General features: G+C 38.0%; 1 protein-coding gene across 2 annotated transcripts in view; it reads right to left on the bottom strand.

Annotated features, from left to right (window-relative positions):
* Positions 1–5,265: 5,265 nt before the first annotated feature.
* The window catches only part of mgmt (O-6-methylguanine-DNA methyltransferase), a 422,264-nt gene continuing 412,073 nt past the window's right edge, over positions 5,266–15,456 (bottom strand). For both annotated transcript variants that reach the window (XM_087998971.1, XM_087998970.1), the window contains one exon: positions 5,266–6,370. In XM_087998971.1, coding sequence (XP_087855097.1) covers positions 6,200–6,370 — 171 coding nt within the window. In that variant the 3' untranslated portion in view covers positions 5,266–6,199. The remainder of the gene's footprint in view (positions 6,371–15,456) is intronic.

The raw sequence follows: 15,456 nt of genomic DNA, 5'->3' as shown, positions 1-15,456 counted from the left end.
GGAGTGTGATAGAATACTCCCCACTTGCCTGGATGAGTGCAACTGCAACAATACTCAAGAAGGTTGGCACCATCCAGCTTCACTGGCATTATGTCCATAAGCATCCTCCCTCCATTACTGATGCTCATTAGCAGCAATGTGTACTAGCTACAAGAAGCACTGTAGAAATACACCAAAAATCCTTAGACAGCACATTCCAAACCCACAAAAATTTCAAACTAGAAGGACAAGGGCAGTAGACACCAGTTGCAGTTCACTCCAAGGCACTCCTATCCTGACTTAGAAATACATTGCTGTTCCTCCACTGTTGTTGGGTTAAAGTTCTGGAGTTCCCCATTTAAGGGTATTATGGGTTGACCTACAGCACATGGACTGTTGTGGTTCAATAAGGCAGCTCACCATCGCCTTCTCAAGGGCAACTAGAAATGGGCAATAAACGCTAGCCCAGCCCAGGCATCCACATCTCGCGAGTGAATTAATGAAAAGCCCATAATTCAAACTTAACAAAACCGAAAGAACTGCAAATGCTGGAAATCAAAACAAAAACGGAAACTGTTGGAAAATCTCAACAGGTCTGATTTCTCTTAACAGATGCTGTCAGAGTTAATGCTTCTGGTCCAGTGATCCTTCTTCAGAACTGTTCTGTTTTGTTTTTGAACCCATAATTCATGCTTAATGCAAATATGAGCAAGTTGTGAGGTTTCCTTGGTTTTGCTAGTATCTTCTAGAGTACCAAGTACAGTTTGATTCTCTTAATTTAAGGAAAGACACACTTGCATGAAAGGCAGCCTAGAGGCAATTTATGGTAACCAGGAGGATGTTAGTTTGAGATCAAGATCAGATCTTTCACAAACGTTTTGAATGAAAGAGTCAGCTCAAGGGGCAATTGGCCCTACCCAACTTCTAATTCTTCTTGTTCAAATGAGTTAAAGTTTTATTTATTACACCAATAGATACTAGAAAATGGAGCAGACAGTTGAAAACCATTTTCAAGTTAATTATGTTAGTGAGTTAACAGTAATAGTAGTTCTTACTATGATTAGGTTTCACGGTTCTTTGTTTTGCTTGTTATGTCAACACAACACAGTAACAGCAACTGCAGCACAGCATAAAAACAATTAATAGTTTCATATCAATGCATTACTATTCTTAATTTTACTTCTCTAAGATGCCCCTCCTAGGGCCTGTGAAAATAACAAAAATGATACACAGCAAACCAAACTATTGGAAATAGATATTTTCAAAATATAAACTTAAAATGATTGATGTGTAATTAATAATTTCTGAAATAACACCATTCAAGTTTACTTTTTATACAAATGTAAGTAGTTCAACAATGTGCAAAGAAAAGAAAAACGGCTTCTGGACAATGTTTTTGTTTCACAAATATGAATAAACACCATTGAAATCAACTATGATAGGAAAGTAAGTGTTTTTTTGAAATAGAAAGAAAACAGAACACTTTCTAAATACCTTGGCCTAGATTTCTCATATAGAAATGAACATGACTGAACTTAATTATCATTTACATGTGATTTTTTTTTCTACATCATTTAAATGATATTGCACCCCATATAAACTTTAAGGTACAATTAACAATAGCCATCCATAAATCATTTCAAATGTCAGCATGCCACATGCATTTCAATTTTCACCTTACAGCATAGTGGCCATTTCTTATTTCCTTATCCATTCTCCTACCATAATATATAGATTCTTGTCTGATGCAGACCTGAGGGTGATGGAGCCCAGACATGCTCCATCTGTCTGCAGCTGGTGCCACTTGGTCCAGAAGACTTTGGACTATTGCCCTCAGTCACTTAAAGACACATCAGTACCTGCAATTTCTCCACTACTTGGCCTCAACCTAAGTATTTTACTGCCACCTCTACAGTTTCATACAGACTAGGAGCTGTTCTGGCCAAAGATTTAGCAGACTCAGAAAGAAATGAAAATATGCAACAGCATTTAAGGTGCAAAATAATAATTTAGAATAAAAAATGCAGTTTTTCAAAATGTTGATGATTCAAATAGCTACAAAGTCATTACATCACAGCAATGCACTGTTGTTCATTGACCATATTTTGAGGGAAATCAAACAGGTAACACTTAAAGGTTCCTTTTAAATTTAGTGAATGCACTGTAGAAAATAATTTTTATTTTTGTTTGTTTTACAATAGTCCTGAAAGTATTTGACAATCTTCTGTTGCAAAAGTTACTTTCTCATTGTTGGTTTGGCAGGTGAATTATACGTTTAGAAACACTTAGCCATATAATACTGTGTTCCTACTTCACTTTTAAAAGAATTTTATATCCATCACTAGAAATGTATTATTTATCTTAGGATGTGACTAGCCATCATTTATTCAATACAAATGGCATCAAAGCATATGGCTATACATTACATTGTCTTATGTGAAAGACATCTAAGATAAGTCATAAAGCAGAGAACAATTCTTTATTAGACTAAATGTAACCATCTCAATGTAAATATAAATACAAACTTGGTAAGGGAGAAAAACTTCTTTTCTGTCAGATTACAATGTATTTTTATTATAGTTTTTGTCCTTTTGTAGTCTTCCAGCTTGAATATTTTGGACTCAGGCCATGTGCTTTATAGATCTCTGGTGTTCAAAAGCAACTCAGTGCCCACTACTGTTGTTTCTCTATGGTCAGGTAGCACCAGGATGGGGGAGGGCAGGTGTTGGCGTGAGTTACAAAACTCACCTCCGTTAATTTTCTATCCATGATCACTGCACTTGATGCTGTCTTTTTTGATTCAGCAGCGTTTGAACAGTATTAAGAGTTATCAAAATTAAGACAGGATTAAAATTCCACAATATATAACTCATGTACATCATTAATATGCTGTTACTAAGTGCATTTTTATTCTTTGCATTGACAAAGTGCATAATCATTCTTTAGTCTGGCCTGTGGAGTGGCTTTAAATTAAAAAAAACACTCAGAATTTTTTTAAACCTCAACACATAGTCTGTAAACAAACTTGACCCTATCTCAAAATCCAGTTTTTCCGTGGTCAAGGGCATCTATTTTATTATAAAGATAACTATGCCAAAACAAATATTATTTTTGAATCTTTCATTATCTTTCCTTCTCAAAATGGTCTAAAACAGCATGTGTTGGTATTAGATGATGCAGAAACAGCTGTCGTGCCTGACTGCACAGTGTCTCAATGTCAGCAGTTCAAAGAACTGGAAGACTGAAGGGGAGGAAATCTGATAGGTCACTGGAACCCAATTCCAAGGCTGAAGGACGTTTCTTTCTTTCAACAATTGGGCTAACAACATCACCATTAGCTTTTCCAGCACTTTGCAGCTTCACACGAGAGTTAACTATTTCTTCATGGAAGATCATGGCAAATAATGTCTAGCATTAAACAAAAAAAATCACAAGGTGGAATCAGTAATAATGGTTGAAGAGGGCAGGCTGGAAGTACACCTAAGTGGCAGTATATATTCGCCTCTCTTTTTAAATAAAACCCCTCGAGGTTCTAGTGTCATAGCCCCCTTCATTAATGCTCACTCCAGACTGCAGCCTGGGCATCATTAGCAATATCAGAAATCAGAAGGTAAAGAAGGGCCATTCTTCATCTTACTGCCTAACTGCGGCCAGTCGCTCAGCATTACGTATAAGCACAAAAAAAAGTGATTGTGTACAAAGGAATGAGCTTGTGACGCAGTTTGTTTGAAAATTTGCAACATAAATCAGCGTGTAAATTTCTGTGGAGCTACTCTGTGCTCTAGTTGTAGGTCAAAATTGAAATAATTGAGAATAAAGCTGCTCTTGTGAGTGTTTTCTGATTTGTAGTGTAATTCCTCTAAACTCTACTGCCCTCTATTGGAAAAAGGATGCTCACAGAGCCATTATTAACATGTGTGAACCACAATTCGGATGAACCGGAGAACGCACACTGGCAAGACTGGAAAGCAAATTACATTTTTCAGAGTCAGATTTATCTTTTATTTATAGAAACTATTTTAATGAATTATCTTTCATTTATTATTCAAAAGAAGACCTTAAATGTATCGTACTAAAAACTGAAATATCAATACCAAGTAAGCCACATTACAAATTAGAAAATTGAAGATATCTATTCTGTTTGTTAAAGTCATAAAAATAATGGGAAATAAAAAAACGTGTAAAGCAGTAACATAATAGATACTAACACCCCAGCCTTGATTATGATTTTAATATCCTTATAATACAATGGAGAACATTTTCATGCAGTAAATATATTTGATGACTTGCATTGATTTACTTAGGGTTACTTTTGTTTTAGTGCTTTGAGTGATAATAGTGTCTATGAAAAAGCAAATTTAGGTTATATATTGCAATTAGTTCTATTGTTTAGCAGGCTAGTTATTCTCTCATGTTCTATATATTTATATAATCCAGTCCTCTATAAACTAACATTTTGGTCATTAAGCCATAACACCATTAAAAGAGATGACAAAAACTAAATATCTGATAAATGCATAACCTCCCACGTAACATAAAAAAGTGAGAAGTCACGCTCTTAAAAAGATAGGATGCATTTTCCATCCCACGTAGGTGTTCTCACATGGGGTATCATAGCATAGGTATCTTGTTCTGATATGATTTAAAGGCTATCATGTTTGATCAGTGTAACAGCCGGAAATCCTATTGTATCAATTGTGTGGCAGTCCCAATGTAGTATGTAATTTATCTGCTCCCCCTTATATCTTCACTGCCACTTTAAAGTTCTTAAGGAAGAGGTATCTATTTGCAAAGAATTAGGACAGGTTGTGACCTTTAATTGATTATTCTATGATGAGTCACATTTGACACAGTTTGTGATTATGTAACGCAACAGTTTTTTTCCCCCAAATTATATTGTTCAGTGCACTTTCTTTTCAAATCTTCCTTTTTTTTGTATTCAGAATAAACTAATTATCGCATCCTTGCATGTGCTCATGTTGACTAACAATGAGAACAAATGGGAGCATGAAAGGGCAGGACAATGTATCTTCCCCCGGGCAGGATAACTGTCGTTGCTCAAACAACGTCTTCAGTGGGAAAAGAAAGTACCAGTGAGAGTTCCCTCTCCGCAACCTAATCATCTAGCCAATAAAATAATTTCCATGGGAAAATAACCTATAGGACAATTGTAAACTAAACACACAAAATTATTTACTTTATTCTATGAATGAAAGAACACTGGAAACAAAAGCCTTACTAACCAAATAGTACCATAGCTCCGAGATTTAGCCTGACCTCATAACAAGTGAAGATATTCCAAAAACATAATTGAAATACATTATTTTTATTTTTTGCTGATCAAATACATACAATTTTGTTTTTCTTAAGCTTAAAGAACTTGTTTCTGCACCAAAGGTCTACACAACCAGATTACACGAGGTTACCAAGAAATCAACTGAAGAGAAACATTCACATTTTTAACAGTCTTAATACAGTAGCTGCTAAAAAAAAACACTACCAAGCAAAAAAATACAAAGCTAAAGTTGTACCTTTTCCATGAGACCTGAAAAATACATATCAAATGAAAACAAAAATGGATTGGTAAAGACGTGACAATTTTTTTTTAAACAAATTGAGAGCATGCAAAAGATTTGTTTCCCTTTCAATATTTTGTGACCAGTTTGCAAAAGGTGTTTATGGAAAAGATTTATTTTGGTGGGAACAGGACAATCAGAGAGGACAGGACAATCATTGTGTGAAGGTACAGTATTCCATACAGGGCAAATACGAAGCTGTGCAGCAATAAAGAAATGTGAGCTGATGCTTCAGGATTTCATTTTGCTCCCAGTAACACACGGACTCCAGACTGTCAGCTGTCCCCTCTGTGAGCCAGATGCTTCCTTAGAGGGGCAGTTGCACCTAACATTTGCCATGCCCCTCCCACTCCCTTATCCTTGCTTTAATGGGCATTAAAAATAGAACAAAAAAGCCTGTAGATGGGAACAACATACACAACATGCACAGATCTCTGTACTCATTCTTCTGTAAAATGTAAAAACAAGAAAGGCCAGAGTCCCTCAGGATGAATCCAGGCTTTTTAATATAGTAGTGGTGACACCACGCATCTGACTCTCAAGTTTCTTTTATCTTTTTAAGTCACTCAAATATTTACAAATTCCCTAAATAATAGTGGATGTGTTAAGAGCTTGTTTTATTCTGAATATTGTTGGCGTACATTCTAGCTGTGTGGCAGCATTGGACAAGGTCCCTGAGATGTTTTTCGGCTCTCTTTCAGAAGCTTCTCATGTGTCAGTAGCCATTGTTTGAGGTGATTTCCTCTTCCTCCCATATAATTACCAATCTGTCCATTGCTGCAGATCACTCTGTGACAGGGTACAATAATTGGCATCTGCGATTAACGTTGGAAAAAAATTATTATACATCTGTTAAATCTTACTTATTAAAAAAAAATCACCTCAGAGCTATAATAACCACTTCACAGAATTTTGCACAGCTGAAACAGAAATAAAGTCCATATGGGGAATAAGGGATATTAGGCTCTGAATTATAAAGCTGTAGTGTAGTCATATGACATCATAAGCTGTGACAGGAAGAGCAGAATAGAACAGCCACAAATTAGTGTTGAGTTTACTCCCTTATGTAAGTTTATTTTAAATTTCATGCTTTGTTCATGAGAATTTTGGTTTTATTACTGTTCGAGATGTGATTTTACTGGTAGCATCTGACTATGCAGAGTGACTACTTGAAGAATGATTACTCATCATAGTAAGTATATTAATCTACAGTTGACTGCCAATATTTGCCATAATGTGCAAATACGACATTTAGCTGTTCACCAGATGACCAACAATTGCAATCCGTAAATGTTAGAAAAATCATTTAATTATATCAGTAACAAATTGGTTACCACGTTTATTCATTCATCTGACACTTAACTCTGCAATTAATTGCATTAAACTTTAATAGAATCTGATCATTGACTTCTGATGAAAGGTTTGTAAAATACACCCATGTTCATGTAAAGGAAACTTAGAATCAAGTATTATCTGAACAGTGTAACATAGAAAGGTATACATTCAAGCTTCACCCCCCCCCCCCCCCCCCCCAGTTTAACTGTATCACAATAATGCTTCAAATTACAATTCTAAAAAATCTGATAGATGTGATAATAATTACTAAATCTGGACTGAAGTTAAACTTTAATTTCTAACATGTACATTCTGGAAAACATTGGAATGCAACTTTGTTCAGCTATTACATTCCACATTTTGTTCATCATTTGGCAGATTTGACAGGATGCAGACAACACCTAGATTTTTAAAATATTTAATTCTTTGATAAATAGACAATTTAAGTGACTTAATAGGACTTATTTACAGAAATGTCTTATGTTAAGACAATATTTATATTCATTGAATCCATCGAATGCTGTTTGTTAATTTCAGTATTTAAGCGCAAATCATACCATATGCACTGGCTAGAACGGTTTTGGAGATATTGTGACGAATTGCACAACGTGATTAATGTTTCAGTGATGTCAAAAAATAATTCGAAGCACCAATCGTGCTGATCACAACATTATTTAAAGATATTGGAGGCATAAACACAAATATCATGTGAAATTATTAGTCATTTTGATTGTAAAGATAAATTAGCAATTACACAAGTACTGCAAATAAATATTTTAGCAAATAGATAAATATAAAACAGCAAATGGATGGCATGGTTTTACTCTTTCAGTGTGTTTTATTTCACACCTAACATAGAATAGGTGTGCCTAACATAGAATACTCTCAAAGCATCTTCTCTGTCTTCAATCACCCTCCCCCACCATCAGCAGCTCCTTGGTGTACTGCCATTTTATGTTCTATATAGAGCTGCAGCATATATCTCCGATATTCTACAAATTGAATTTAGTCTGAAGGCGTGAGACTGAATGAGAGAGTTGCGATTTTGGTACCTGAATTGCAGGTGTGATATTAGTATCTGAAATATGACCAACATGCGAACATTTCAGCTTTCACAAAAAGACATTTATCATAACATATCCAAAGATATTGAGTATTTTGCATGGCAAACAAATTTCTGCATTCGGATTAGCGTCAGAAAATTAACTCATTGTATTTGGGCCAGTTTTAAGAGCTGACTGACAGGAAAATCATTATTCTTTGCCTCTGCCATTTTATCTATTTGATCTCCTTATTTACTTGGATCACATCGCAGAGAGTGGCTGAAGTGCAAGTTAAAAGGGTTAAACAAAATGACAGATGTTCACTCACACCTAGTGCATTTGCAGTCTGTGCAGTACTTTTTAAATTCAGGTTTTTCGGCCAGCTTTGAAAAGGTGATGAAGGTAAAGCAGAAGCAAACCTGTTATGCTGGACTGTTAATTAATCATAGGAGCATTGAAATAGATGTGGAAACAGTGGTCATGTTTTAGATATGCCAAATTCAGATATGTAGCACGCATGCTCATTGTGATTCAGATTCCAAACTGATTTCAAGCTCTCTTAAGGTTTGAGGTTGCTCAGGTACAACCAATCAGCATCCTACCTTCCCACAGCAGCAATACTTCAAAAGCACTTCATTGGCTACAAAGCACTTTGAGATGTCATGAAAGATTTTATACAAATGTTAGTCTGTTTGATGAGTTGTGGACATTTTGGCAAAGTTTAGGATGTTATTTTTCCAGACGGATGAATTTATCACAAATAGAATGTGAAGTCAACAACTGATAATATCCAATTAAGGTATGTTAGCTACTCTGACATTTTGTTTCATTCATCTTTTGGTGACAGCGACAAACTTTGCAGAATTTTTCTTCTAATGATGAAATGAATTGGGTTGGATTTGTGATAGTTGGCTTATTTGGTTTTTGAAAGGAATGGATTTGGTGGGCTAAATCCTTTTTCATCTTACTCTGCATCGTTATGATCTTATCACTCTTGCTTTTAGAATACCTATAACGTGATAAAACTAAAACAGGAGAGAGATTACATTTTCAAATGTGATTGAGGACAGATAACTGGAGTTCTGAGGAAGGGTCATTGGACCCGAATCATTAACTCTAATTCCTCTTCACAGATGCTGCCAGACCTGCTGAGCTTTTCCAGTAATTCCTGTTTTTATTACATAGAACTGGAAATTGATTGTACTGGAATGCAGAATATGGAAAAAAAAAACCCTAGTCCCCAAATATGTTCATTGTGATCTCTGAATTCACAATAATCTTTTTTATGATGAAAGAACTACAACCTTGTGATGAAAATCTGAGCATTCACATTCCATTATTTAGCCCTTAAAAACAAGTGGAACACATTTAACACATGGAAGCCATTGCTTGCAGTGAGGAAAAGAAAATTATTGCCTCAGTATATTCAAAACACTGATTTACATTTCCAATGCAAGAATAAAACACAGCGGTTTGGTACCTTCTATGGATGTCATCACTTTATAAGCTGTGTAACAAAAATACATTGAAGTAACATTTTCAAACCTCTGAAAATGATACCTGGCCAATTCAGTACATCCATGACATAAAATTTTCAAAATGTCTTTTTTCCCATACCGAAAACAGTGACAGGAAATGCAACAAATTTATGGTATTTCCACACTGTATCCACAACAGAAATATTGCCCAAGCAGCAGCCAATCACATTAAACAATTCTCATAGATGGCCAACTCAGAAATTAGAAGTGCTAAGATAAGCCTGTTGGCATGGATTGGAATTTACTGGGAATGTGCTTTCCTGTTCAATATGGGAATGCAGTGAAGTCTTCTAAAGGGGCGGTTCTCAAGTGTCAATTTTTTAAAAACCCGTGGGGCAAAAATATCCAGCTTCTGTTCAAATGTGTAATATCTTAGTGAAAAAGCTGGTTTAGAAGAGGTTTAAAAGATTTAGTGCCAGACGTTCAAAATTATGATGGCATTTGATAGACTAAGCAGAGAGATACGGTTTCTCCGATGGAAGGGTTAGTAAAACAGAAACTCACCAAAGCTCCTTCAACATTCAACTTCAACATTTAAGAGGCATTTGGATAAATACATGAACAGGAAAGGTTTGGAGGGATATGGGCCAGGAACAGGCAGGTAGGACTAGTTTAGTTTGGGATTATGTTTGGCATTGACTGGTTGGACCGAAGGGTCCTTTTCTATGCTGTATGACTCAATGACTATGACTAAGATTACTGACTAAACATTATACAGGGAATATAGATATAGGCATGTATAAGGGGTGAAGGCCCAAATTGAAACTTAACAAAAAAAATTATTTACAAAAACGTTCAAAATCTGATAAGTAATCGTAATTGAGCCATGTAACAGACATAAAGTGATTTTTGGGCCAGATCTGTTGTTCAGCAGTAGATATTGATTAGATAAAAACTAAAAGAAACAAAAACAAAACTTGCTGGAAAAGCTCAGCAGTGAGTTCTAAGGAAGGGTCACTTGACCTGAAATGTTAATTCTGATTCCTCTCCACAGATGCTGCCAGACCTGCTGAGCTTTTTTGTTATTAATTAGATCCCTTTTAAAAACCCAGATGCACCTGACTGAACAAGGTGCCAGTATTTATTGGGATTTCAAGAGCAATATGTGAACTGCATAGTCCACACCACATTAACTCATTATGAGAGAGAGGGGCTGGGGGATGAAAGTGCAGCCTGTGGCAATGAATGATAGACTGCGGTTGGTTTCAGAGGAGTGATGACGTCGAATAATAACAAGAACATTAGCATTCAGCATTAATGTCCTTTAGGGAAGTAAATCTGCCTCCCTTACCTTGTCCCGCTGACTCAAGAGCCACCGTCATGTAGTTGATTCTTAACTACCCACTGAAATTCCCAAACAACCCATTCTGTTGTATCAAACCATTGCGAGGTCTAACAGGAACAAAATAAGGTGGACCATCCAAGAGCATTGATCTCGGCACTGATAATGGTTGCCCGCAAAGTGCTCCATACTAAGATCTGGAAAATTGTGCTAATATTAGGGTAGCTGTCCCACAGCAGTTAAGCAATAGCCTGACACAGTCATAGTCATTGAATCATGACTTACAGTGTACAGATACCATCATTATCATCCCTGGTATGATCTGCACCACTGACAGAACAGACTCACTAGAACTGGCAACACTATAACATACAGTCCAGAGGATGTTGCACTCGAAGTCCTTAACATTGATTCTGAGTCCCATGTTGTCTCATGGCATCAGAACAAACATAGGCAAGCAAACCTCCCTCTGATTGTCTCCTACTGCCTCAAACCCATCCTTCAGTTAATGCATCGTGAATCCTTCACATTGAATACCAATTGGAAGAAATACTGAGATTGGCAAGGGCACAGGATGTACACTGGGTGGAGAATTTAAATGTTCACTGCCAAGAGTGACTACATAGCATGACTGCTGACAGAGTTGACTGTGTCCTGAAGGTTATGGCTATGAGATGGGGTCTCAGCTGGTCAAGAGGGAAAAGCCAACCTGCCCCCCTTCCTCTGCAATCTGCTTGTCACAGAGGTATCTGTCCATGAGAAACTGATATGACTGACCACCGCTCAAATCTCATGGAGCCAAAGTCCTGCCTTCACATTGAGGATACCCTCCATCATGTTGTGTGGGACGGCCACCATGCAAAATGGGACAGAGTTTGAATAGATCTAGCGACTGAGCATCCATGATAATCTGTGGGCCAACAGCCAAGGCAGAATTAACTTAAAATTTAAATACAATCTGTAATCTTATAGCCCAGCATATCCTCATTCTGCCATTACCATCAAATCAGGGGGATTAACTCTGGTTAATGAAGGGTGCAGGAGGGCATTCCAGGGTTAGTACTAAGTATATCCAACAATATGTTGCCAACCTGGTGAAACTACAACACAGGGCTACTTGCATGCCAAGCTGTGAAAATAGCAGGCAAAAGGCAGGGCTAAGTGACTTTTCTCATTCATTCGTGGGATGTAAGCACCACTGGCTGGCCAGTATTTATTGCCTGTTCCCGGGTACCCTTGAGAAGACGGTGGTGAGATGTCTTCTTGAACCATTGCAGCTCATCTGCCGCATGTAGATCCACAACAATGTTCGGGAGGGAATTCCAGAATTTTGACCCAGCAACAGCAAAGGACAGTGATGTATTTCCAAGTCAGGATGGTGAGGGCTTGGAGGAGAACTAACATTGTGGTGTATCTTGTCCATTTAGTTTAATGATGTGTGGGTGCAACAGAGGTACTGAGTGGTCTGTCAATAAAGTAAACAGCTTGAGGCCTTGGGTTTTAAAAAAAAGTTGGAACAGAAGCAGCCTGGATGGGTAGGGTCAAGCTCCCACGAGAACCAGGATTTTTAGTTTAGCTTTCAGTAGATGTTGGGGTTTGAAGACTGCAATATATGACTCCATGCTATAAATAACACTCCAGTCCTCCCTTTCTTTCTCTCCCTGTTTTTTATTGATGCCCTTTCCACTGGAGATTTGCATATGAAACAATCTATTTTACTGAATTTGCCTTTATGTTACTACAGAGGAACTTTGATTATCCGAATATCGGATTATCCGAAGGGGATCACAAGGCCCCGATAGAAACATTACGTCAAAGAGCTGTTCCAACCCGGATCGCGTATTTTGTTTTCAGGTACAATGATTAAAAACAAAGTCAGCTCACTGAAATACTGCTGAGAGCAGCTCTGGACAGTCCAGGCACCGTCTCTAAATGACTGATCTCATGCCCTCTCTCTCTGCCCACACTTTTCCTGGAGTTCTACACAGGGGCGAACCCTAACCCCACCCCCCGCCCCTTCCTCAGATAATCTCTCCAACATTGTCCTGTATAGGGCAGAGGTGGAACCTGCCAAAACGTTGTGTGCTTGTGTGTGCGCTATTTGGAGACTTAACCCCCAGTTTTACTGTTGGTGTATGGTGCGGCTGCCCTGGGGGGTCGAGGGAGGGGGCTGTGAGATTGGGGGTGGATGGGGGTGCGGTGTTGGAAGGGGTTGGGGGTGGGGTGAGAGCGGACAGGGTTGGGGGTGGACAGGGGGACGGGATGGGAGCCTACGGGGTTGGGGGGGTGGGCGGGAGCTCGCATGCAGTCTGCTGCTGCCTAGTCTCCTGAATGGGAAGCAGACTTCACAAAAAACTCTGAGTCCCAGAGGAAATCAATTAACCGAATAATCAATTATCCCAATGAAATAATGCCCTTCCACTCGTTTGGATAAGCGAGGTTCCTCTGTATATTGGATCACTTGTTGTTCAGTAGTTAAATAATCTATAATTCTGTTAGGTTTTCAATAGAATTAAGTTATTCCAACTTTTTTTTAATTTGCATTTGAACCATAATGTATGAATAAAGTGTGTTTTACTTCAAGCCTGATAGTTTGACCAATCAAATTGGATCTGGAATGCAATGCCTGGCACATGCCTTTAAAATAAGGAAAGTTAGGGTCTAGGCTACCTCCTTGACATATTTTGAGGGGGTTTAGTTTGGTCTTTCACACCATGTATCTGTTGCCTTTCTCTTTATAGATGGAAGTGGTTGTGGGTTTGGAAGGTGCTGTCTCAGGATCTTAGATCATAAAACGTAGGAGCAGAAATTAGGCCATTTAGCTCATTGAGTCTGCTCCACCATTCAGTCATGACTGATAAGTTTCTCAATCCCATTCTCCTGCTTTCTCCCCGTAAACTTTGATCCCGTTTACAAACAAGAACCCAGCTATCTCAGTCTTAAATATACTTAATGACCTGGCCTCCATAGCCTTCTGTGGTAATGAATTCCATAGATTCACCACTTTCTGGCTGAAGAAATTGCTCCTTACTCCATTCTAAAATGTCTTCCTTTTACTCTAAGGCTATGTTCTCAGGTTCTAGTCCCTCCGACCAATGGAAACATCTTCCAACATCCACTCTGTCCAGGCCATTCAGTATTCTGTAAGTTTCAATCAGATCCCTCCTCATCATTCGAGTATAGACCCAGAGTCCTCAAATGTTCCTCATGTGTTAAGTCTTTCATTCATGGGATCATTCTCATGAATCCCCTCTGGATATACTCTCGGGCCAGTTTATCCTTCCTGAAATATGAGGCCCCAAACTGCTTGCAATACTCCAAATGTGGCCTGACTAGAGCCTTATAGAGCCTCAGGTGTACATCCCTGCTTTTAGCTTTGGTGAATTTCTGCAGTGTATCTTAAGATGGTACACACTGCTGCTATTGAACATTGGAAGTAAAGGGAATGGCATAGATGTGGTGCCAATCAAGCAGCTGCTTTGTCCTGGATGGGGTCAATCTTCTTGAGTGTTGTTGGAGCTGCACCCACCCAGGAAAGTGGGGAGTATTCCATCACACTCCTGTCTTGTGTCTTAATGATGGACAAGTTTTGAGAGTCAGAAGGTGAGTTACTTGCTGCAGTATTCCTAGCCTCTGATCTGCTTTTGCTTATGTGGTGAGTCCAGTTAAGTGTCTAGTCAATAGTAACTGCCAGGATGTTGATAGTGGGGGATTTAGTGGTGGTAGCACCATTGAATATGGACTGATAAGTTGCAAGTAATATTTGCACCACATGAGGCCCGGACAATGATGCTCTTTAACAAGATAGAATATGACTAGCTTTTTTTGATAATCAAGCATTAATTTTAACAACATTTCTTTACTTTTATAATCCAGTCTCTTTACAAGAAATGCCAAGATTCCATTTGCCTTTCTTATTACATACCTTACATACCCACTTTCTGCGATTCATACACAAGGACACCCAGATCCCACTGCACTGATGCACTTTTAATCTGATTGTCATTTAAATAATAATTTGCCCTTTTATTTTTCTGGGTCAAACTCCCTCAACAAAAATCTTTCAACAACAGTCCCTTAACAACTATTCTGTATTTTAACTTACAGGCAAGAAAACATTTAGGGGATGAAATGCCATAGTCACTGAAAAACAATTAAACTATATCCATTCATTGCAATGTTACATCACTTAGAAATTATACCGTAGCTCTTAGGCAATTGTACATTGTAGCTTCAAGATAAACTAGTATTACTTGGAAATGTTAGAACTGGTCTGAACGCATCTTGTATACCTGAAAATGGAACTCGAATTTGGGCCAATACTCACAGGTCTAGGCTTTACTGCTTTTTAAAACAGGATATTCCCTCTGAAGGTTCTGGCAGTTAGGTCGGAAGTGAATCTGATCTGTGAAGCATTCAGTAATGTCACAACTTGGAAGACAACATCTTCCATGGTTCTCAGATCTTCACTGGAAATTTTAGTGGATAAGCTATTATAGGGGGAGAGAGTCTGGAGTCCCTCGAAACACACCAAGAGGTAGTGAGAACAGATCATCACAGAAGTCAATGCCAGGACTGAAACTTCAAGTACTTGGGCTCTGTGTTGCAATAATACCATGTGAGTGGTGAAGATCAGTGAGTGCCTCTTCAAATGATAGATACCGTCACTGCTGTTCTATACTCAGACAGTGCCTCATCATCTA

This window comes from Chiloscyllium plagiosum, unplaced genomic scaffold (genome assembly GCF_037043375.1).
Source record: "Chiloscyllium plagiosum isolate Xiang-an unplaced genomic scaffold, Cpla_swu_hap1 HiC_scaffold_22, whole genome shotgun sequence".
NCBI classification, from domain to species: Eukaryota; Metazoa; Chordata; class Chondrichthyes; order Orectolobiformes; family Hemiscylliidae; genus Chiloscyllium; species Chiloscyllium plagiosum.
This window is presented reverse-complemented; position numbering and strand designations above follow the sequence as displayed.